Source organism: Emys orbicularis, chromosome 4 (assembly GCF_028017835.1).
Source record: "Emys orbicularis isolate rEmyOrb1 chromosome 4, rEmyOrb1.hap1, whole genome shotgun sequence".
Lineage (NCBI taxonomy): Eukaryota > Metazoa > Chordata > Testudines > Emydidae > Emys > Emys orbicularis.
Window position 1 is genome coordinate 98079864 of NC_088686.1, and position 23465 is coordinate 98103328.

Here is a 23465-nt window from a genome sequence, read left to right on the forward strand (position 1 = left end):
CTACAGCGGCAAGCTGTGTAGTGTATCCATAGCCTTAGTCTGATGGGATTTCTAGGCTTCTGATGCTACTGCAAGAATATTTATAATACTAACTTGTTTAAACAAAGAAAGAGTGAAGTATATGGCTGCTGTCACTCATTGATTTGTCTTAAGTGACTTTATTCTCTTTCATAAGCATTTATTGAAAATGGAGCAAATAACTTCTGTTCTCTGTCTGTCATCTAGACCCATGAAACTCCGAACATTAGCTATACATTCAGAATTTGAAGTATCAAAATGTTGTGTTCTCTGAGTCACTGTGGTTTGTATTAAAGAGACTGCATTGCCAATCTTTTGAAAAGTAATATGAAATCAGCTGTACTATAATTTACTATTTTGCACTACTTTGAATGCCTGGCTTGCAAACTTCTGTGCCTACTGATTTAACAGCACGATTGTTGTTGTTTTACAGTTATATTTTCCTTTTGTACACTAGCTTAGAGATGTGTGAACTGCTATAGTTAGTACACTGCTGCCATTGTGGGTACAGGGAGAAGAAATTAAACTAGTAATTAAAATTAAATGTAGGGCACCACATCTGTATTGATTCTTGGCAAGGATATTTTCACACTGAAATGTCTGGGTAAATACACTAGCTATTTAGCTAAGGAGATGAAAATTCACCTCCTGACTAAGGTCATACTTAATCTATAGTCTCTACCCAACCTTCTTATAAAACCACCATACAGATCAGCATGATTGGCTTTCAATGTTCAAGAGTACAGGACAGGCACAACAAGGCTTATGTCCATTAGTTTATGTGGCTCAAATCTCATTTTTATGAATCCTACAGTTACCACAAACCTAGCAAAAAATAAATCAGACTTGTTTGGTAGAAGCCTGGGGGTTGTCATGCCCACTCAACTTTGCAGCCTAAATGGATGGATCATCCATAGTCAAGTGTATTTGTTGGGATGCAAAATCTAGATGAACACTTAGGTTCCAGGTGATGATGGCTTGTAACTGCTACATGTTCCCTGAGGTGATACTATCCAAACACTGAAGCACTTTGAGTTGTTTTAGTGCCTGAGTGTATGATTATGGAATTAAATCTTTTTCATAAAGAAAAAGCAGTTGGCTGCTTTTGCTCCTTTTACTTAGGTAATCACTGTTAAAGGATATACATGTATCCTAATAAAAGAATATAGCTAAATAGAAGTTCCAAAGAAGCACCAAGGCTACATGTAAACTTCTCAGTCTGCTTTATTATGTATTTGTAATAGTAGCATCTGGGGGCCCTATTTATGGATCAGGGCCCCCACGGTGGGAGGTGTGTTTCTATGCACGTATTTGCTATGCTACTTTAAAGGAGATTCAAAATTGATCATGCTATATGACTGCAGTTTCTTCCATTAATTTAAATCACATACTTCATACCTGAGTAGCCTGAGGGATATTTCATACATTTATAAACATAGTAGAATTGAAATATTGTAACAGATGTTGGTTGGTTGCAAATTAAACATCTTCCCCTAATGGTAAAGGAAATTCTCATTGACCATCTAGTCAGTCTCTCTGGCAACCGCTTCTGTCGTCTCAAGGCTTGAATTTGCAAATCCATACTTGTACAAATACTTCTGTTGACTTAAATGGGACAATTCCTGTGAGCAGCAGGCTCCAGCCTCTACTCATCTAGATGCTCTGTATTCAGCTAAAACATGTCAGTTTGTGCAACAAACAGTGTATGAAGTTACGTTCTTGTCTTTTCCATTACAAGGATACTAAAGTAATTAACTAGCTTGCTGGCAAGGAAAAACAATGTAAGGTGCATGGCACCAGGGCTAAAGGTCACAAGACAATGAAAGTAGTTACAATCAATGTTAGACTTCCAGTTAATTATATATTCTCTACTACAGCAATAGTACAGTAATCAGTACTGTCATAAATCTTTGATCTTTATCCTAATGAGCCTATGGTCCTAATAATGGGGGCTGGTGACATCACAAATGAGAGAGCTGTAATTATAACCTGATACACAATGCACATATAAAGGTAATTAACTTGTATTTCTAAAATTTCTGTATACACTGGATTCAGTTTATTAGCAACTTCTGTTCTCAGCAAAAAGTTGCCATTATCTGGAAGTTGCCAATAAGCAGAAGACAGGTTTGTAGGCTGCAATTAGGGAAAGAAGCACTGGTGGGACATGCGTTCCCTGGCTGCAGCCCTGCAAACCCGCCTGCAGGCACAGCGGTAGTAGGGAGGGGGGCTGCAGCCCAGCTTTCCACAGGCAGCAGGTATGCTGGGGCCTCAGGGGCTGCCTGCACTGTAATTCCTCCTGCACTCTACAAGCTATGCCCAGCCTCAGCATGTCCCACACTTCCTTCTCTAGCTGCAGCCCCTCTGTGCCGGGGCAGAGCACAGCCTGGAGAGCACAGGGAGAGGTACGGTGCAGCTCCCCAGCAAGTGAGCTTTAGCTTCCTCCCCACTGCTGCTCTGTCCAAAGCCGCCCCCCTCCCAGCCTGCAGTGCCAGGACTCCAGCAAGGGCTCCCCCTTTGTGTGGGTGGCAAGTCCCCAGCCACAGGCAGGTTTGCCAAGCGCTTCCTTCTCTGGTTGCAGCCCCAGAAACCTGCCTGCAGCTGAGGCCTTTCTTCCCAAAAAAGTTCTCCAGAGGCATCACACTATTGCCAATATCCAAATCTCATTAACATTAAAGTCAATGGGATGGGACTGGTTCCTAGCAAAATGCTGCTAATAAGCTAAGTTGTTAATAACAGCATTGCTATTAAGAGGAATCTACTGTATTTAGGAAACTTATGTGAAATAATATCTCTCGCTTGATAAAAATGCATTTGGGGATGTGAGAACTGGCACACTAAGTGTTCCCCCATAGGTGGCGTAAGACAATTTTCTTTGAAAGTTGACAAGTCTTCAGCAAGAAAGATCTTGTGTTTATTTTCAGAAAGGGCAGAAAACATTATCCCTAGACCCATATTTTCAAAAATGAAGGTCCAACTTTAAATAGCTGACCTAATTTTAAAAGTTTACCTACCACCTGCAGCTCTCAATGAAGTAAATAGGAAATGCAGGTGTTCAGCATCTCTGAAAATCAGACCACTTCTTTAGTAGCCTCACTGTCAGCATCCATATTTGTTGGTCTGGGTGTATGTTTTATCATATTGAGACAATGTTTAAGGTGACCAGTTTTGTAATAATCAGGAGGCCTCATTAGTAGCTTGTTCTGTTGTAAGCTTCAGACAAAGTCACTGTACATAACAGAGTTTCTACATGAGAAAGCAAATGAATGGAATAGATAAAACTATTTACATAATGAGCTGAGCCAAACCCAATGTGAAGGTGATATCCACTATTGCTTAACCTGTGTCTTTTGCTTACCTCCAGCAAAAACATGTAATCAGGGCAATGTCATGCTATTTTCTGGGTCATTCCCTTGAACTGATACGACGTTTGCAGTCTTGCATGCAGCGTACATTGTTTAGTTCATTCAATAAAGGGACTTTGTTAAAAAAATTTTTAGAAGGGTACTAGAATATTTAGTATTCAGCACGTTTCCTATGGAAGTGCTTTTATTTCTGGAGATATTTAGCATAACAAGGTTTTTTACCATACTGTTTTTTAATTACCATTTTCACATCGACTCTTGTTGATATAGGCTTTTTTGTTAAGTACCTAATGCTTATGACACACGGCATCATGGGAAAACTTATCAATATTCTTGTGTAGATCTCAGAATCCAGATTTATTCTAGCACACTAACACACCAATGCACATGGAAGAATCTGGATATCAAATTACTCTATATTATAATAAATATGTAAATCCAGTGGTAAAGAGGCAGAATCAGTCTTGGGACATAGCATATAGCTCTTGATGGAATACACTGTATTACCAGGCAGGACTGAATTAAAAATTCTTGGGGCCCTGGCCACAGAATATCTTGAATTCCTCTCTTCTTCCCAATAGGATTAAAAGACATTTGAAGGATTAACAGAATAAGGGAACACCGCATGCACGTATCAGACTTAGATGGTCCCTGCTCCAAGGAGCTTACAATCTTTTGGTTCTGTATTTGTATGGCACCTAACACAATGGTGCCCTGATCAGTGACTGGGGCTCCTATGTGCTACAGAAATACAAATAATTAATAATTGCTTTCCTTCCTGCAGCTACATCCATTCTGGATAATGGCCTACTTCCTTACTTTTTCCCCAGTAGCTGCTCTGGGAGATGGAAGCTAATGGTGGCTTGCAGCTCTATAATCGCTGATTAAATGTCAAGTGGTTTCACCAACAGCATTTCCCACAGCTTCCCACCTTCTCCTACAGAGAAGGCCCCAGGTAATCAGCAGCAAAATGAGCCTAAATTCTGCAGCAGTTTGATTTCAATATGGAGGTTTTTCATTAATTATGAAAATATCAGCACAGTAGTTTCATTGTTGATATTAAATTAAGTTCACACTATTTGTAGTTTTCAGTATGTCACTTTTTTGTACTGACAATGTATAATTGCCCCAGAACAATCTGTGGGAAAATTGGATCTGGACCTGTTGGGGTTTTGTCAGCCGAGCAGGTATGTTAAGCATTTTGAGATGGTGCAATAAGAACATCTGTTGGATGTATCATCTAAAATGATAAATGGGGTTGACACTCTTAGATTTGAGTTAATGCCCCGTTCAGATTAATAGGAAGTTCACACCTCTGTGGGATATTGTTTTAGACTTTCTGCAGAATATAAGGCTTGTCTACACTTGAAGCACTGCAGTTGTACTGTTTCAGTGTAGACACTACTGATGCCGACAGGAGGGGTTCTCCTGTCAGTATCGGTAATCCACCTCCCCAAGAGACAGTAGCTAGGTTGACGGAAGAATTCTTCCACTGACCTAACGCTGCCTACATTGGGGGTTATGTCGGCTTAACTACATTTCACACCCCTGCACAATGTAGCTGGGTTAATCTAACTTTTTTGTGTAGGCCAGGCCTTAAGAAAACCCTACGGCAGTTTACATCCTGTTCACATTTTCAAAGTTAGTTTTGGAACTAGGAGGGTTCGAAATAATGCCACTATATAAATCCATGGTATGCCCACACTTTGAATGCTACATGCAGTTCTGGTCACCCCAGCTCAAAAATATATATATTAGAATTGAAAAAAGTACAGAGAAGGGCAACAAAAATGATAAGGGGGGTGGAACAACTTCCATATGAGGAGAGATTAAAAAGACTGGGACTGTTTAGCTTAGAAAACAAATGACTAAGGGGGGGTAAATATCATAGAGGTCTATAAAATTGTGAATACTCTGGAGAAAGTGAATAAGGACGTGTTATTTACCCCTTTGCATAACACAAGAACCAGGGGTCACCCAATGAAATTAATAGGCAGCAGGTTTAACATAAACATTAAGAAGTACTTCTTCGCACAGCGCACAGTTAACCTGTGTAACTTCTTGTCAGGGGATGTTGAGAAGGCCAAAATGACAACTGGTTTCAAAATATAATTAGATAAGTTCATGGAGGATAGGTCCATCAATGGCTAGTAGTCAAGATGATCAGGGACCCAGCCCTATGCTGTTGGTGTCCCTAAACCTCTGACTACCAGAAGCTGGAACTAGAAAACAGGATAGATCACTCGATAAATTGCCATTTCATTTATTTCCCTCTGAAGCATGTGGCATGGGCCACTGTCGGAAGACAGGATACTGGCCTAGATGAACCATTGGTCTGACCCAGTATGGCCGTTCTTATGAAATAATTTAATAAAATGAAAAGTTTAGATGCTGGAGCACAGTTCTGTCACAAGGAGAAGGGGGATTGCATGGCCATAGAATTCTTGCATACAAAGGATTCTAGAGCATCTCTCCAGAGATTTTCAAGGCACAGGTGCACAGAGCCCATTGAAAAATCTAGCCCATAAGTGAGATTAAGCAAACACCGATCTGAAGCCTAAGGTATTGTAAATGCATTTATAGTTCAAATAAAGAACCAATGAAGGGAGAAATACATTAAAACATCCCATTTAAAATCAGAAATAAAAGTTTGAGACATAGTACTAAGCACGTACTACAGCTTCTCCAATTTTTAGTAAACATGTAACTTTAGGCCCCGATGTGACAGATCATCCCAAATTTAGTCTAATCCTCTCTTGCTGCAGCTCTGAAACAAGCCACTCTAGAAGGACTTCTCCATATGCATGAGAAGAGGAGCTAGAGCAGGGATCTCAAACTCAAATCACCACGAGGGCCACATGAGGACTAGTACATTGGCTCGAGGGCCGCATCATTGACACATTTTCATATAAAGGTACAAATCCCACCTCCCACTGCCCCTGCCCACTCCACCCTTCCATGAGGTCCCGCCCTTGCCCCGCCTCTTCCCCACCCCCATTCCAAACCCTTCCCCAAAGTCCCTACCCCAACTCCACCCCCTCCCTGCCCCTATTCCAACCCCTTCCCCAAATCCCCGCCCTTGCCCCGCCTCTTCTCCGCCTCCTCCCCCCTCCCTCCTGGAAAGCACTAAGCGCCACCAAACAGCAGCGCCCGGAGGTAGGCAGAGGAGCGGGGACGCGGCGTGCTGGGGAGGAGGTGGCGGATGAGGGGAGCTTGGCGCCAGCAGGAAATAACTCCGGGGGGGGGGGGCGTGGACGGTGAGCCGCAGCAAATAATTCCGTGGGCTGCATGCGGCCCGTGTGTTTGAGACCCCTGAACTAGAGGACTAAAGGAATGCTCATGCAGCTCTTGCAGGATAGATGTAATGTGCTTGCTATAAGAGGTGCTGCTCAGTAGCCTTTATCTGTATGTACTGAACTTTCTTGGAGGGCTTGCTTTTATCTCTCCAAATCTGTCCCCGCTCCACTCCAGTCCCAATATAGGTCACCCTGTTCTAGACTAGGGCTGTCAAATGATTAAAAAAATTAATCGCGATTAATCGCGAAATTAAAAAAAATAGTCACGATTAATCAGTTTTAATCGCACTGTTAATAACAGAATACCATTTATTTAAATATTTTTGGATGTTTTCTACATTTTCAAATATATTGATTTCAATTACAGCACAGAATACAAAATGTACAGGGCTCACTTTATATTATTTTTTTTTATTACAGATATTTGCGTGTGTGTGTGTGTGTTGGGGGAGTGCTGCCTCTTTAAGCAGAGCACTCAGGAACCTGAACACTTTTTCAGCCAGCAGCAGCTGCTGTCGGCAGCACTCACTCCTGAGCCAGCAGCAGATAGGCTCCCCCCTGTTCCCTGACCCCAGCTCAGCCGCTATCGGGTACCTGGGCAGGGGAAGACCTGCACAACAGACAGGAGGCAGTCTCCCAGTCCAGAGCAGCTTGGCTGGGGCAGCTTCATGGTGGTGGGGGGAGGCAGGAGCAGCAGTGGAGCAGGGCGGTGGGAGGAAGGGCACCCGTGCCCTGGAGGCATGCAGTGGCGCCCCCTTGAGCATGGTTCCCTGGCCAGTGGCCCCTCTTGCCCATCCCTAAGGCAGGCCCTGTCCAACAGGGAGGGGATGGGGCAGCCGGCGGGGGGCCGGGCTCCTCTCTCCCCACTGGAAGGTGTTTGACCAGGTCTCCCAAATCACCTGCAGTCTCTTGTTCCTGGCCACCTCCCTGCTCGGCTGCCGCCGAGTCCTGTCTTCAGAGGTATGCGATTAACTCTTCTTAAAAAAATAACATGTTAATTTGTTTTGAGTTAATTGCATGCGTTAACTGCAATTAATTGACAGCCCTATTCTAGACTAATGCACTGTGCTCACAGTAGGACGTCTAATTTTAGGGCTAAAGCTGATATGTAACATAGCAATGTAGGGGTCATTGAACAAACCAACCAACCTTCTTCATTTCTGATCAATCCTAAACTAAAATGCTTTGGTTTTCTCATGAAACAAACAAAAGCAGGCATTGGGTTAAACAAAACATTTCATTTTGATTTTGGGCATTTTTAAACACTTTTTGTTGTGTAAAAAAAGGAAATCTGGAAATGCTATTCCCAAAACCACAAAAGGAGATTGTGCTCCCCAACTGCAACACCCTACAGCCCTGTGGTTAGAGCACTCACCTGTGATGTGGGAGATCTAGATTCAAGTCTCCACTTTGCCTAACTTGGAATAGAAATTTGAACTTGAGTCTCCGATATAGCAGGTAAATGCTCAAACCAATATGGGGCATTCTGGGATGGGTCTCTCTCCATCTATCCTGTTGAAGCTGTTTCATTATGTATAAATACTCAAAAACTTAAGTATGCTAGGTTCTGCTACCCCAGACTTGGGCAGCCAAGGGATCAGATAGTCAGATTTATGAAACATGTGACAAAGAATTCAATTACTACTACTGATTCTAATTTTAAAAACTTTTATTCTCACCTTTTTGCCTCCTGGAGAAGACGTATCAGGGGGTGGTGTGCTGGTAATGTTCAATGGACTGGAACCACAGCTGGAAGGTGATGACCCTCTTATCCTTTCAAACCAATGTCATTAAAATTAGAAAGAGGCAATGCAAAATGATGCAATTAATGTACTATTCATCTAGAGAACAATGAATCATGTTGGTGGATACTAGAATGTTCACTGCCAGCAACAGACTAACGGTCAAGTGAATCTCCAAGTGCCTTTAACATCAGGTTTATCTTCTGTGATCACTCTTTTTCTGTTGGTATGAGGTCGGTAGTGCTAGTCCGTCCATTAAACACTGCTGCCACTATTACCCTCAACAACGTAGATAGCTGAAACAATTACTTGAATTTGGCATATTCCAATTTGCTCAGATTATAAACTTCAGCTCTCCCCTACTCCATTTTCTTGCACAGCCTCTGTAGGAAATATTTTTAAGCAGTACACAGAGTCAGATCCTCAGCTGATGTAAATTTGCATATTTATATAAGCTGAAGAAAGGTCTGGCCCACAATGTCCAAACAATAAAATTGCTGTACGGGAGACCCAAAAAAGAGCCAGACTTATACAGTTTCTATATGCTTTGAGATGTTAAAAGGACAAACTTAGGGTTACCATATTTCCACAAGCAAAAAAGAGGACACGGGGGGGGAGGAGCCCCGCTCTAGCCCTGCCCCGCCCCCATCCACTCCCTCCCACTTCCCACCCCCTGATTGCCCCCCCAGAACCCCCCCCGCTCCTTGTCCCCTGACTGCCCCCTCCTGAGAACCCCCTACGACCCTACCTGTCCCCTGACTGCCCCGACCCTTATCCACACCCCCGCCCCCAGACAGACTCCCGGGGACTCCCATGCCCTATCCAACTGCTCCCCGCCCCCTGACAGGACCCCCTGACCCATCCAACCCCCTCTGCTTCCTGCCTGCCTCGACCCCTCTCCACGCCCCTGCCCCCGACAGCCCCCCCAGAACCCCAGACCCATCTAACCCCCCCTGCTCCCTGTCCCTGACTGTCCCAACCCCTCTCCACACCCCTGCCCCCCTGACAGCCCCCCCCCCAAACTCCCAACCCATCCGACCCCCCCTCCCGGTCCCGGTCCGGCTTTAAAGAGCCCAGGAATCGGGCTGCACTCCGGCCGGGGTTGCGGGGCTTGGGGCCCGGCCAGAGGTGCTCGGCCGGGGCTGGGCTGGCACCAGGGCCGGCGCTGCTGGGGCCTGAGCCGGGCCGGGCCTGGGCCGGCGCTGCTGGGGGCCGGGCCCGGGCCGGGCCAAGGGTGCTCGGCCAGGGCTGGGCCGGCGCGCTCGGCCGGAACCAGGGCCGGCGCTGCTGGGGCCCGAGCCGGGCCGGGCCGGGGGTGCTGGGGCCCGAGCCGGGGTCGCCTCCCTGGGGTCAGAACCGGGGCCGGAGCCGCTGGGGCCCGAGCTGGGCCGAAGCTGGGCCGAAGCCGCTGGGACCGCCGCTCGGCCCGGGCCATGCCTCCCCGGAGCTCTCCTCCTCGCGACCCCCCCCCGCCCCAGCTTACCTGCTGCTGCTTCCCGCTTGCCCCTGCTTCTTTTCAGTCTTCCCGTGAAGATCTGATTCGCGGGAAGCAGGGGAGGGGGAGGAGCAGGTGGGCGGAGCGTTCAGGGGAGTGGAGGAGGGGGAAGACAGCTGCGGGCCGGACAGCATGTTAAGGCTGCAGGGGATGGGGGGAGCCGGGAAGGGGCTTTGGGTGCCCAGCAGCGCTTGGCCGCCGCTTTTCTGTCTATAAATAGCCGACCGGGGGGAAATCCCGGACATTTTTAGATTTTTAAAAATCCCCCCCCCGGACGGCTATTTATAGACCGAAAAGCCGGACATATGGTAGCCCTAGACAAACTTCTTCATTATATTTTCCTTCCTAATTTTTTTTCAATAAGCTATCATGACATAGGTATACTGGGCATTTGTTTTTATCCCTATGGTGTAGTGAGCATGCAGTAAGAGAGACATTTCAAAGCCACACTATTTTTACTTAGTTCAGGATTTCCCTAACCTGGTATACTAGCATTGAATGTTTTGCACATTAGTGGAAATGCTAGGGAGTTGTAGACTTGCTGGCTGTACAATTAGAGAAAATAGAGTGGGGTAGTTCCCATGTGATAATTTGTAAAAAGGATCCTCTTAGCATCAGAAATGCCAAACTTTTTTTTTTTTAAGTGGGAAACTCATTTACCATGGCAGAGTTTCAGTGGGAAGATTGTGAACAGAAGGCAGTAGAGGAAAATAGAAACAGCTGGTGAAAGAGCACTGGAACTAAACCAGGGCTCTCTCCACTTGAAAGGAAAACAAGAGTGGTGGAGTGTATACAATCCAAAGTACTTTGTTTCTGTGAATAAGATGAATAATAGTACAAAATGCTATTTAAAATGAGCTTCAATAGACTGTTTTACAGCTATTAAAAGTAGTGGAAACTTTTAAAGTCTTTGCTCAGCCTTGGATTTGGCTTTTTTAATTTAAAAAATGTGGCGGGGGGAGGGTCACAAAAGCAACTATGTAAAAATGTTATTTTCCTATATAACATTTTGTGCATCACTGAAGTGATAAAAACATTTCACTAGTTTTTACTCCTCTTGTGCCTTCAGCATCAACAAAGCTATGGGAAAAGGATCTGGAATTTGTCCTGGCTTGTGCATCATCAGGATTATGAACTAAAGCTGCAGAATCATTATTGGATGTGTGAGATTTTCTTCTTTTTTTCCACTGGAGGATACATGCAGCAAGAAACCTCATATGCCAGAGAGCTCATTGTAGCAGGTCCTATGACAACCACCATCCCAGCTGCTAGTGAAGGGGAATTTAGCTGGGTACAGGGAACATGATAGGGGCCTCCTTTATGGCAGCTGGGGACCAGCCATATAAAACAGCCCCTTATTTAAGACTGTTGACAGTAGGGTAAATTAGAACAGCCTTCATGTTTGGGGCTTGACCGGTGGAAAGATGGCCCCTGAATGGGGGGTGTCTGCAAAGCCTTCTTTAATCTTTTCTGCACCCCGTCATCCCCATCCTGAGGTCAGCAAGCTTTACTTTCAGATCCCAAGCTGAGTTTACAGGTCTGGCCATTCTAAAACACATTCAACTGACCAAATTTGGGCTGGAGTCAGACATACACAAACATGCCACCCTCCCATGCCAATTTTAGAGTCCCTTCACATAACATAACCACACTTCAAACTGGTCTTAGTCTAATTTTCATACTTCAGGAATAATCTATAATTTTACTCTCTAACGTTCATTTCTGAAGTGCAAGACAGTGAACTACTGTCTCCTATGGAGGACTAATTAGTGGTCTAATGCCATACCGTTTCACTTTTAAATCGATTGCCACAAGACATCTGGTAGTCAACTGCATCCAGCCCACTGTGATTTGTGACCTCCAGGCCACTAACAATTCACTAACAAGCCATTTTATCCCAGTATGAAATATGACATGGCTTGTGTGGCACCTGTGGCCACCTACTGGAAATATTTAGGACTGACATTCAAGCATAGTGGGAAATTTTAATGAACTAAGACACATAGCAGGAATTTATTCTCCATTGTTACAAAAATGTTTATCCATTTTGCTAACTACTGGTATTGCCTGTATGAACAGAACTGACAAGGGCAGATACTATTATCTTAGAGCAAGAGAAGAAGGATGGTCCAGTGGTTAAGGCACTAGCCTCCTAGGAGATCTGGGGTCAACTTCCTCTGCCACAGACTGCTTGTGTGACCTTAGTCAAATCACTTAGGGCTAGATTCACAAGGGGTTTTGATGTCTAATTGAACCTTAAGTACTTAATTTCAACATTTAGACACCATCAGTGTTCACAAAATTGAACTCCCTTTGGGGGTGGGGCTTAGGCCATACCCCACTCCTCAGCATTTCCTACTGGCTAGCTTAAGTGGCTCCCCACTGAGCATGCTGGCTTCTAGGAATCCCAATTTTAGGCACCTAGCTCTCTCCATGCATTGTATTACTCCCGAGGGAATTCTGCACCAAAAAATTAAAAGTTCTGCGCACATTTTAAAATTCTGCATATTTTGTTTGACAAAATAACACAATATAATCATGCCAGTTTCAATTATTTTGGTAATTTATTTCAAATTACCTTTCAGCAAGTATGTCTGTAACAATACAGACAACAAAAATTTCCCCCCGGGAGTAGTGTGTTAAAGAAACTCCTGCGACAACCCAGTTCCTGTTTCTTCGTTAGGTGTCTCAGTCTGGATGTGTCACACGTACTAGCTGGGCACATCTTGGAGGAAAACTCTGCCCCTCCGATCTCAGACACCCACATCCCCTTCTCCCCAGAGCCCAGCCATGGGGCACCCCCTGGCCCAGACCCACACCCCTTACTCCCCCAGAATCCAGCTGCGGGGTGCCCCCCAGCCCAGACAACCTTCCAGCTCTCCCTCCCCCGAGCAGTATCCTGTATTTGAGTCCTGAATGTAACTTACATCAATTGATAAATCACCTCTGCATTTGGTCCTAGTATTCCTTGTTCTGCTGCAGGTTATCTATTAATCTTTACTTCTTGGTACCTATTCAACATTCTTTGGCATTCAGGGGGCATACAGTTTATGCTTGTGAAACTTAACTTTTTTCCCCAGACTATTTGCTTCATTGACCTCTCTCCAGAGCTAACCTCTTTCACTGTTAGCTGCTCTCTTTCTGCCTCTTCCAAGGTTATTAAAGTAAGTGATTACAGTGACTAGTAATCAGATCATTACAGTAATCATGCACACAGATTACTCTAAAAGACTAACGGTAAGAAGAAACAAACTGAAAAATGAGAGCAAATTATATTTCTCGATAATGTTGTAATTTCTGACTTGACCATGTCCGTGTACCCTTAGTACAGATAAAGTTTCACTGTAATGGAAAATACCCACTACACTGCAACTGCATAGTAATACTTGGTGCTTATGGAAATCAAAAAGGTAGGGTATTTCTTACTTTCCCCTTTAAAAAAAATTATTATCTATTAAGTTAGAGCAGAATACCAGTTTCTCTCACCTATGAATCTCCATGATTTCCTCAGCAATCATTCTACCTATTTTACCTGCCCCAGCTCTTGTTCCACCTGGAATACCAGGAACTGTAGGATGGGTCCTTTTTGTGCCACCTAAAATATGGAACAATATTTGTAAGATCACACACATAATAAGGGAAAGAGATTATGCAAGGTTTTTAAAGGGGAGGGGAGGAGAGGAGGCCCCAGGGCTGCTCTAACTTATGCTGGGGGTTGGAACCAGAATACGATGGGTGTAAATTCTGGGCCTAGCTAAGCTGTGCCGCTTAGGAGATGCAGCTCAGACTCAGGACTTATATATCTAATGACACATCTATAATAACCGATGGCTTGCTGAATAAGTGAGCTGGCCCAGCCCAGCTGGGTGCACCTTGCCCAAACTGTTAGTGCTGAATACTTAATTTATTAATATTAGCTGCTCATCTACTGTCTATACACATTTCAGTCAGGGGGAGAGAGGACTGACACACACTAAACACAGTACTATCATGTCAGCATGTTAGCAGAACACCACCGCCAACAGGGAATAATTCACAGTTACCTGCTAAACTTTTAAATCAAGTCCATTAGGGTAACTGTAAATGTCTGACAAGGGAGTAAAAAGCAACAGGGGACCTGAACATTATGTTCTTGCTGTTTGTTATTCTAATACGGACTTGGCACTTGAATAGCACTTATGGGGAAGCCAGGAGGAGTTTGCTCTATTCTAGGGCACAATGAAGGAAGTAGAGGAAGGACTGACATAAAATGAACTAAAACAATAAGGAAGTGATAGAGTATTGATTGTGTGCAATTGTTAATGGTCTTCTGTGTTAACAATTCATACTAGCAACCTCGCCAGGAACCCTTTGGGTTGAAGTCAATGGGAATTGGGGAAGCTCAGCACCTTGAAGAATCAGGTCCTTAAAGTCAGCCTTACAAATCACATCTCAACTCAGTAGAGGGCTGGGGGGAATACAGCGGGCCAAGAACTGTGGGGCCACTATCCTCCCTGTGCAGATGGAGGGACTTTGCCCTGCTTGCAACCAGGGGACCACTCCTAGTCCTGCCTCTCCCTAAGCTCCAGAGCCACTGCCAGTGGGAGTGGTATCCCCAACCCCGCTTCTACTTTTGGGCTCTTGGCATGGTGAGCTGCCTCAGGCCCTGCACGATGCCAGTGGTGCCGATGGTGGGATCTGGGCCCAGCCAGGGTGGTAAAAGCATTCTCCGCACTACTGACGGCAGGCATAAATTCTGAGCGGCACTGAGACCCCAATGCCACTCACCCAAATTTGGCCTGGCTGTCCTTCCATCATGATGGAGGGGTGGGTGGGCCAAACTTGAGTGGTGCTGCAAGCTTGTGTGCCAGGTCACAGCACGAATCACTGCTGGCCCAAACTTGAACTCATAAACCCATGCTAACGCCACCTCAACTTTTCCGTCTGAAATATTTTGCTGCATATTTTCTAATAGGATTTTTTTCTAATCTAAGAAGAAAAATAAATTTGTATTACAGATTTTAAAATAATAAAGCCGCTTATATACCACCATTCATCTTCAAAGATCCCAAACACCACACACTAAATGCAGCCAGAACTACTGCAACGCAGCCACATCCTTGCCTACAGCTCAGCTCCTGTTCCTTTCCACACCACCTCACAGGTCATACATTCTTGGCCAATCCTCTCTTTTTAGTGGCCAGTGCCCCTAGTCCTGACTCATTTTTCAGTACTTTGGGGCAGATTTCTGCTGCTCTATTTAACACAAAACTGTTGTAAAGCCAGCTCAACTGGCTACTACAGGATTTCCCCAGAACAGAGGGATCCTCATGTGGCATACAGTCACAGTAGCAGCTCTTATGTCACCAAGCCTCCCAACCCTGCTGCCATGTGCCAATGAAATGACCAGGGTATCTCCTATGTATGGCTGATCCCTAGCTGCCCTAACAGCCCTTTGGGGCTGTTGGCAGGCAACAAGCATAAATTAGAGCAGCTTTCGTGTCTGGCACTGGAAAAGTGGTAGGACAGATCTAGAACTGGGGGGATCTTAAAGATAGGATTAGGGATGCTAAGGATTAAGCTGAGTTGCACTATGTGCTTCTTGGCCACAGCTTTTATTTTTGGAAAAGAACAGGTGTCTTTTCCAAAAATAAAAAAGTGACCTACACGTGGAGCTGTCCTCATGTGGCAAACACCTTTCCTCTCCTCCAAATCTCTCCTTACAGCCTTCCACCACTGAGCCCTATGAGTGCATGCGCTCACTCTGGCTCCTCAGTCACTATTTGTATGTTTCTATCTAAAATAGATTTAACCTCACTGGGGCAGAGCCCTTGTTGGAACTTATATATGTTAAGTACAGTGTACACCTATCATCTTCCAAGTGATTAATAATCTCGGGTGGATGACAGAAACAAACTGGAGCACACAGGGTTAATTCAGTAACCAAGGAAAGTCTATTAATGATTGCTGTCTAGCAAGCGCAAGCTTCTCACTATACTGTAGTTACCTTCTCCAGCCTGAAGTACACTGTCCATGCTGTGCGGAGAAGCTGCAAGCTGCGGAAAGGCTGCATCTCCACCATCAAGTACACTGGTGCTGAGGAAATCAACAGGAAGAAACTGTGATAAAATAGCTGTAAGTGCTAAATATACATAGCAAGTTATAAGGGGGAAGTTTCAACGTTTGTGATTTATAAGACAAATTTAGTCATCACCATGGAGGTAACCATAGTGAATGACACATACGGTAGGGCTATATAAATCAATAAGAGTTCTGTAGGACACATTAAGTAGCAACAGCTGCATAATATACTAAAAACAATCCTAAAGGAAAAACAAAAACCCTTATGGCTTGTCAAGCATGCATTACTGAGCCCAAACTGCTTTTCTCCTAACAGGAGGGAGCAGCTGATCCAGGATTTGATCAAACAATTCATTGTGCAGGGGCACACCCCTGCATCATCACAGAACTCCAGAGAAGAAAATGGAGGCTCCACGTGGGTAAAGCATGTATAAATCTAAATAATGGCTAGCCTTTATTTAATAAATAAATAATGTACAGAGTAAGACACTGGTGTACAATCAATGAAAAGATTAGGGGCCCAGTGTCTTACTCTGTCCATTATTTATTTAGATTTATACAAACTGTAATAAAAGATCAGCTAATTTCTAGATTTCATTCCTTTTGTTGTAAGGCTAGCCATTATTAAGCTCATACGCTTTATGTAATATATGATGTGTACACATTTTTGGAGCAACGCCCATGATTTTACACTTGAAGCATGGCTACACTTCTGATGTTCAAGGGCATCTGCTAGAAGAAAATACTTACGAAACAACTGTATTTGTTGAGACGATGTATTCTACTTCTTTGGTCCAAGGGTTCATGAAACTGAACCAGCGACTCCTCAAGGTAATAAAAGAGCCATCTTTTATTTTAAACTTGTAACAATTAGTTGTAATTTTTTCTCTTGTCTGTAAAACTAAAAATAGGGAGACATAAGGAACAACCCTAGTTTTTCAGACCTGCACACTGAATACACGAAGAGTAAAGATTTGATGCAGATCCTCCCAGTTTCATTTGCCTTTTTTTTTTTTTTTTTTGGTGCAGAGAACAGCACTATTTCTAATACTTTTTTTTTTATCTTTGTACCTGAAGTGCAAATTAGAAGACTCCATACTAATTTAACTTTAGCTTAGGATATTTACACTGTTCAGTGTATATCAAACAAAGTCCTTTTCATGCAAGAAAAATCTAACGTTTGCCAACCTGAAAAAATCTTATCCCTTTGTTGTTATTTTTGTGTGAAATATCAGGAAGACTAATATATATTTGACTGTTTTGACTTGTTGAAACTAAAACCCTCATTCTTAACACTGAATTATAAATCATTTTACCTTGTCTGTGACATTCTGCAAGATGTCCTATATCATCTTGATGAAAATATTCATAACATGAAGTGCCTAGAAGTTCCTGTGGTAAGTATGCCAGAATGGCTGTTGCCCTAAAAAAAACAAAACCAAACAAAAAAACCCCAAACAATAATTTTTTAAAATGAAATGGTACATCAGTATTATTAACATGTACCCATGCCCCCTACTCAGTTATAAAACAATACCATAGAATATATTATTTTAACTTAGGGGAGAAACTGAAAGTTTCCATTATTCGTACCTTAATTTTGAAATAAGCTAAAAACAACAAAAACAAAAAACATACAATACCAATAACTTTCTCTGAAATAGTTTATACTGATGGGTCATCTACAGATACAAAAGCACTTCCAATTACCAAGCCTTGGATGTAAATTGTAATTTGGAGTGTTTAGAATTGGCTAAAGCCTTCTTGTAGCAGGCCACAAGGTACTGAGGAAGCCTGAGGACACAAAATGCCATTTTAGCTAAAGATACAAGGTGGGTGAGGTAATATCTTTTATTGGACCAACTTTCTGTAGGTGAGGGAGACAAGCTTTCAAGCTACATAGCGCTCTTCTTCAAGTCTAGACTTGAAGAACAGCTCTATGTAGCTCGGAAGCTTGCCTCTTTCACCAACAGAAGTTGGTCCAATAAAAGATATTACCTCACCCGCCTGGTTCCCCTCATTTCCTGGTACCAGCACAGCTACAACACTGAAAACAATATTTTAACAAGAGCATTCAGGCTTCTAATGTTCTAAAATCTGTTTTCTTCCTTTGTGTACCCAGGATTCTGTTGTGTCAAACAGGACTGGCTCTAGGCACCAGCACTCCAAGCATGTGCTTGGGGCGGCACTTTCCAAGGGGCGGCACTCTGGCTCCTTTTTTTTTGTTTTGCTTGGGGTGCAAAAAGCCAGGAGCCGGACCTGAGCTGAGGTGAGCTGCGGCGGTGGGGGGCACGGGGAGGGCCGCAGGAAGTAACCCGGTGGGGGGGGGAGCGCGCAGAGGAACCGCTCCCCCCCCAGTTCACCTCCGCTCCACTGCTGCCTGCTCCCTCGAGCCCGCCGCCGTTCTGCTTCTCCCCCCTAGGCTTGCCTGGGAGGGAAAGGTAGGAGGGGAAATGTGGCGCGCCCAGGGGAGGAGGCAGGGCTGGGGATTTGGGGAAGGGGTTGGAATGGGGCGGGGAAGGGGCGGCGTTGGGGCGGGGCCGGGGGGGGCGCGGGAAAATTTTTTTGCTTGGGGCGGCAAAAAACTTGGAGCTGTCCCTGGTCATAAAGCCTGCTTTTGTCAATCTTAGTATTTTGGATAGGAGTGTTTCCCAATCTTTGCTGAAAGGCCTTAAAGGAGGAGCAAAAGATGACTGAGAATGAAAAAAAAACAGAAAAAGTAAAGAGGAGATACGATGGATACATTTTACTGATTTAGCACTGAGATACCTGACTTTACATCTTTACTACCACTATAATCAGACAGGAATATAGGAATGTGTGACATTATACAAGGCTTTTGTTTCACTAGAATTTTTTCTTCAAAGCCAACCTATTTTCACTTCCTCATCGGAAAACTTCAAGCACTCCTGCTGTTAATTCTGGAGAGAGGTTTAGGGATATCTGGGTTTGACATTCCAATAACAAGGATCTATATAGATCCTAAGCTTGGAGTCAATGCATGCACATAAACCCTAATGCATGATGGAAGTATTTTTTTAAACTGCTCTATACCTGTGCAGAATAATAGACTCCTGAATGTCACAAGACCAGATTAGGGACTGAATCTTGTAATGTGCTGAGCACCCTTATTCTGATTCAACTTGTGCTTACCTTCTTTTCTGGATCAGGACCAGAGTGTGCAGCAACTTCCAAGATGGTCCTCAAATTTTTCTATGTATTGCTTTAGAAACTCTACATTATAAATACAGCTTACAACACAGCGAACTGAATTCAAAATACCATACTCCTTGCATTACTACTACCATGCATTAGCATGGAAATTACTTGTGCGGGGATAGTTTTACATTGTTAGGTCACTGGATGCCATCGGCTTTAGCAGCTGTACTGTAGATAACTCTGGAAAACCAGAAGCTGTGCCAACTATTTTCAGTTGAGCTACAGGCATAATAATAAAGCAACTCACTTATGAGAAAGAAAAAAATAATCAAGAAATAGAACAGGAAGTGCATCACTGATGTTTACAATAGATCTGCATGAGTTTCTATATGCTAGTGAATCTCTGTAGGGAGCCAGGGTGGCCTCCCTCCAAACCAGAGGGTAAAGAGCCACTCTCTCAACCTGAGTGGGCGGGGCCAGGCCAAGCTTACTCCACCCCCCCGGAAGGGGAGGGGGTGGAACAGAAAGTACAAAAGGCAGGGCCTTTAGCCCAGCCAGGGCTGCACCAGGGAGGGAGACAGACACAGACTGCTGGCTGTTCCCTGCAGACCCTGCTGCCGAGCCAGGGGAGGCCCTGGACCAGGGGAAACCTGACCTTGAGGAAGGACTCAGGCTACCAGGACTGCCGGCCACAGAGTACTTCGAGGAACTGGAGGAGCCAGGCAGTGACCCAAGCCAGAGTGAGCCTGATGCTGAGGGTGAGCTGGAGCTACCGGCGGCTGAATATCCCAATGAGTTGGAGAAACCAGAGGGACCCACTTGAGAGACCGGGTAGGAAGTAGCCAAAGGGCAGAACTGGACAGTGTGGTGAGTCAGTATTTGGTCAGCGTGTTGCGGACGGATCCCCACAGACCCTAGCCCCGCCACTGTCAGGTCCCTGGGCTGGAACGCAGTGGAGTTGGGTGGGCCTGCGTTCCCCTACCCCAGCCACCCCGCCTCAGGTGGCAGAACCTCTATAAAGACCACTGACTCGTGCCGGTGCGCCCCCTGCCTGAGGGGCACGCCACTGACTCGTGCCGGCACACCTCCCTCCACTAACTCCCCATCAAAAGAAAGGTGTCACCAAGGCCTTTCGGCGAGGCAGTAGCTCTCCATCACCCCCCAGCGGCTGGGCGGACCAACTGAGACCCTGCTACAATCCCTTCCATCTTCTCCATCTTTGAACATTGGAAAAGCAAGTTCCTCTCCAGGGGACTGAGCATTAAATAAGGAATAGGATAGAAAACTAAGATGATTTGGGATGTGCAGAGGTCTCTCTCTTCCTCAGATTCTGAACTGGTTGCCACAGGGAAGGAGGAGGAAAATACGACAGAGAGAGGAAACAAAAATAGTGCAACTAAACATGACCAAATTAAACATTTAATGGTGTAGTTAAATTGTGTGGTATTTAGGAGATCTGAAGGTACTTACATACCATAACATATATTTGACTGAAAGGGCAAAATTCTGAAGTGCTCCCAAAACAATGTTGTAGTCCAAAAGATAAGCAAATAAAAGCAAACACTCTAGGATAGCGATTCTCAATCTTTTCCATGCATGACCTGAAAGTTTCAAGATCCCCCTTCTCACCCAGCTCGAAAGAAAAAGAAAGTACTTTTCCTGGATTTGTCTGTGACCCCTAGATTGACAACCCATGCTCTAGGACAGCGGTTTTCAAACTTTTTGAGCTGAGCCCCCCACTTTGAGTTACAATTTTTGGTTGCGTCCCCCACCTACCTAGACAAAAATAGAAACATCTGCCCCTTGGATTTCAGGGTGGGGAAGGCACGTGCAACGGTCTTTGGGGGGGATCCAGCGCTGGGCATGGAGTGGAAATCAGCACCACAGCAGTGGATATTGACACTGACCCACAGGCTTGGTGGACCACTGAGGTGAGTCAGGGTATGGAAGTGGCGTTCCCTCCCTCCGCCTCGCATGGCTGGCATTGCAGCTCCTCTTCTCCCTCACTCTCACCCCCACATTCCTCCGCACCCCCCTAGGGCAGCATGCCCCACAGTTTGAAAACTTCTGCTCTAGGACAAGTTGTGAACAAAAGCTAAACACAGGAACATGACTGAAACCAAAACCTAAGAAGGAATAAAACCAAACCATACTGCTGATATCAGTAGTTTACGTGATTTTTGCTGAAGTATTGCACATAGTTTCCATTTCAAAGATTCTGATATTTTCAGATTATTAATCTTTTAAACTCTATACCAGAGTCATTTATGAGAGATTCCCTATTAAGGCACGAATTCAGCTGAGCACTTTAAAGCACATCCTTAACTTTAAGCATATGCTTTAACTTATAAACTATTATTATAGTATATCTCCTTAGATCATTCCATATAGAAAATTCTATCAAGCATCTGCAGAGCAGAATTCATCTTTGAATTTATTCATCTTTGTGGCAACCAAGGTTCCCAGCCCTTGTATTATTTTGTTTTTAAAATGTACAACATAATTTTGCTTTGGTTAGACTTGTTAATGAGTCAGTAGTGTATAATATGAGGGCATAAATAATTTATAATGCAATCCCATTGGAACTATCTTTACATGAAAGTAGTTTGTGATTAGTACTATTTATAAAGTACAACAGAAGAGTTATGATTTACAATTTTATTTTCATACTGATACAATGGCTCTCTTGTGAATAAATAACTTATCAGGCTATGTAGCAAGTAGCATGATACAATTATTCCAGTTACCAAGAAAATTATAAACGTATTCTTACCTCTGATCTACAAAAACAAACTTCCCATCTATTGCATGTCGAGAGACATATTCTGTAGGTTTAACCCGGATCTCGCCATTGACTGGTTGAGGAACTACATGAGGATGTAACCGTCCAATTGCAACAAGACAGCTTAAGTTACAGCCTTCATTATCTGGCTCATTGTCTTCATCTAGTCCCATTTTTGTTGGCGGCCAGCTTTTTAAATATCCTGTGCTATGAATCGTGCAAAAGCTTTTGCGGTCTGCTATAAAAGAAAAGGTTAACATCATCAGCATTGCCTTCAGATAAATTTGGCCCTCAATCAGGTCTGCTAACTTGCAGTGCTTCTCCTTCTATCTTGGAAAACTAAGTTGCTGCATACTCATAAACTAATGCAGAAGAGGTATATGTCAATGCACACTGCATATTAGAGACAAGTCAAATGTTTAGTGTGAAATTTACCATTGTGATACCACTGCTAATATCGAGACCCAGTCCGATAGTTGAACAATTGCAGTCAATATCAATTTTGCATTTTCCCGCAAATGACATAAAGTTGCAATTTTAAGAAGTCACACTATGAGCTTTTTCATTAATAATTCTTAGCTCATATAGGACAAAACAAATCAGTGTGCAGAGGCATAAACTATGGAGGAAAATATACTCTGAAAGTAAAATATTTCAGTTTTAAGTTTCCAGAGGTTACAAAATAACAGAAAAGAGGTTTCAATTAAAATAGAATACCATGGCAATGTCCTTCAGAATATATACTGGCATTCTGTACACAGGTTTTTAATTGAAAACAGTGTCTGTTACCTTTTGCTAGAGAACAATTTAATATTGTCACATCTTTAAAAAATATATTAATTAGGCTGTCAAGAGATTAAAAAAGTAATCGTGATTAAAAAAATTAATCGCAATTAATTGCACTGTTAAACAATAATAGAATACCATTTATTTAAATATTTGATATTTTCTTCATTTTCAAATATATTGATTTCAATTACACAGAATACAAAGTGTACAGTGCTCACTTTATAAAAAAAAACAAAAGAAATAGTATTTTTCAATTCACCTAATACAAGTACTGTAGTGCAATCTCTTTATCACGAAAGTTGAACTTACAAATGTAGAATTATGTACAAAAAAAACCTACATTCAAAAACAAAACAATGTAAAACTTCAGAGCCTGCAAGTCCACTCAGTCCTACTTCTTGTTCAGCCAATTGCTCAGACAAACAAGTTTGGTTACATTTACATGCTGCACGCTTCTTGTTTACAATGTCACCTGAAAGTGAGAACATGTGTTCTCGTGGCACTGTTGTAGCCAGTGTCGCAAGATATTTACGTGCCAGATGCATTAAAGACTCATGTCTCTTCATGCTTCAACCACCATTCCAGGGGAATGCATCCATGCTGATGACAGGTTCTGCTCGAGAAGAATCCCAAAGCAGTGTGAACTGATGCATGTTCATTTTCATTGTCAGATGTCACCAGCAGAAAGTTGATTTTCTTTTTTGGTGGTTCGGGTTCTGTAGTTTCCACATCGGAGTGTTGCTATTTTAAGACTTCTGA

The 23465-nt window shown here is 43.6% G+C and overlaps 1 protein-coding gene across 1 annotated transcript in view; it reads right to left on the reverse strand.

The window, feature by feature from the left end:
* The window catches only part of BMAL1 (basic helix-loop-helix ARNT like 1), a 112913-nt gene that overhangs the window by 3921 nt on the left and 85527 nt on the right, over nt 1–23465 (reverse strand). The window contains exons 11-16 of the mRNA XM_065404534.1: nt 21909–22155; nt 17293–17399; nt 16727–16877; nt 15903–15991; nt 13403–13511; nt 8359–8452 (exon numbers count right to left, since the gene is read on the reverse strand). Of these exons, the coding sequence (XP_065260606.1) occupies nt 8359–8452; nt 13403–13511; nt 15903–15991; nt 16727–16877; nt 17293–17399; nt 21909–22155 (797 nt within the window). The remainder of the gene's footprint in view (nt 1–8358; nt 8453–13402; nt 13512–15902; nt 15992–16726; nt 16878–17292; nt 17400–21908; nt 22156–23465) is intronic.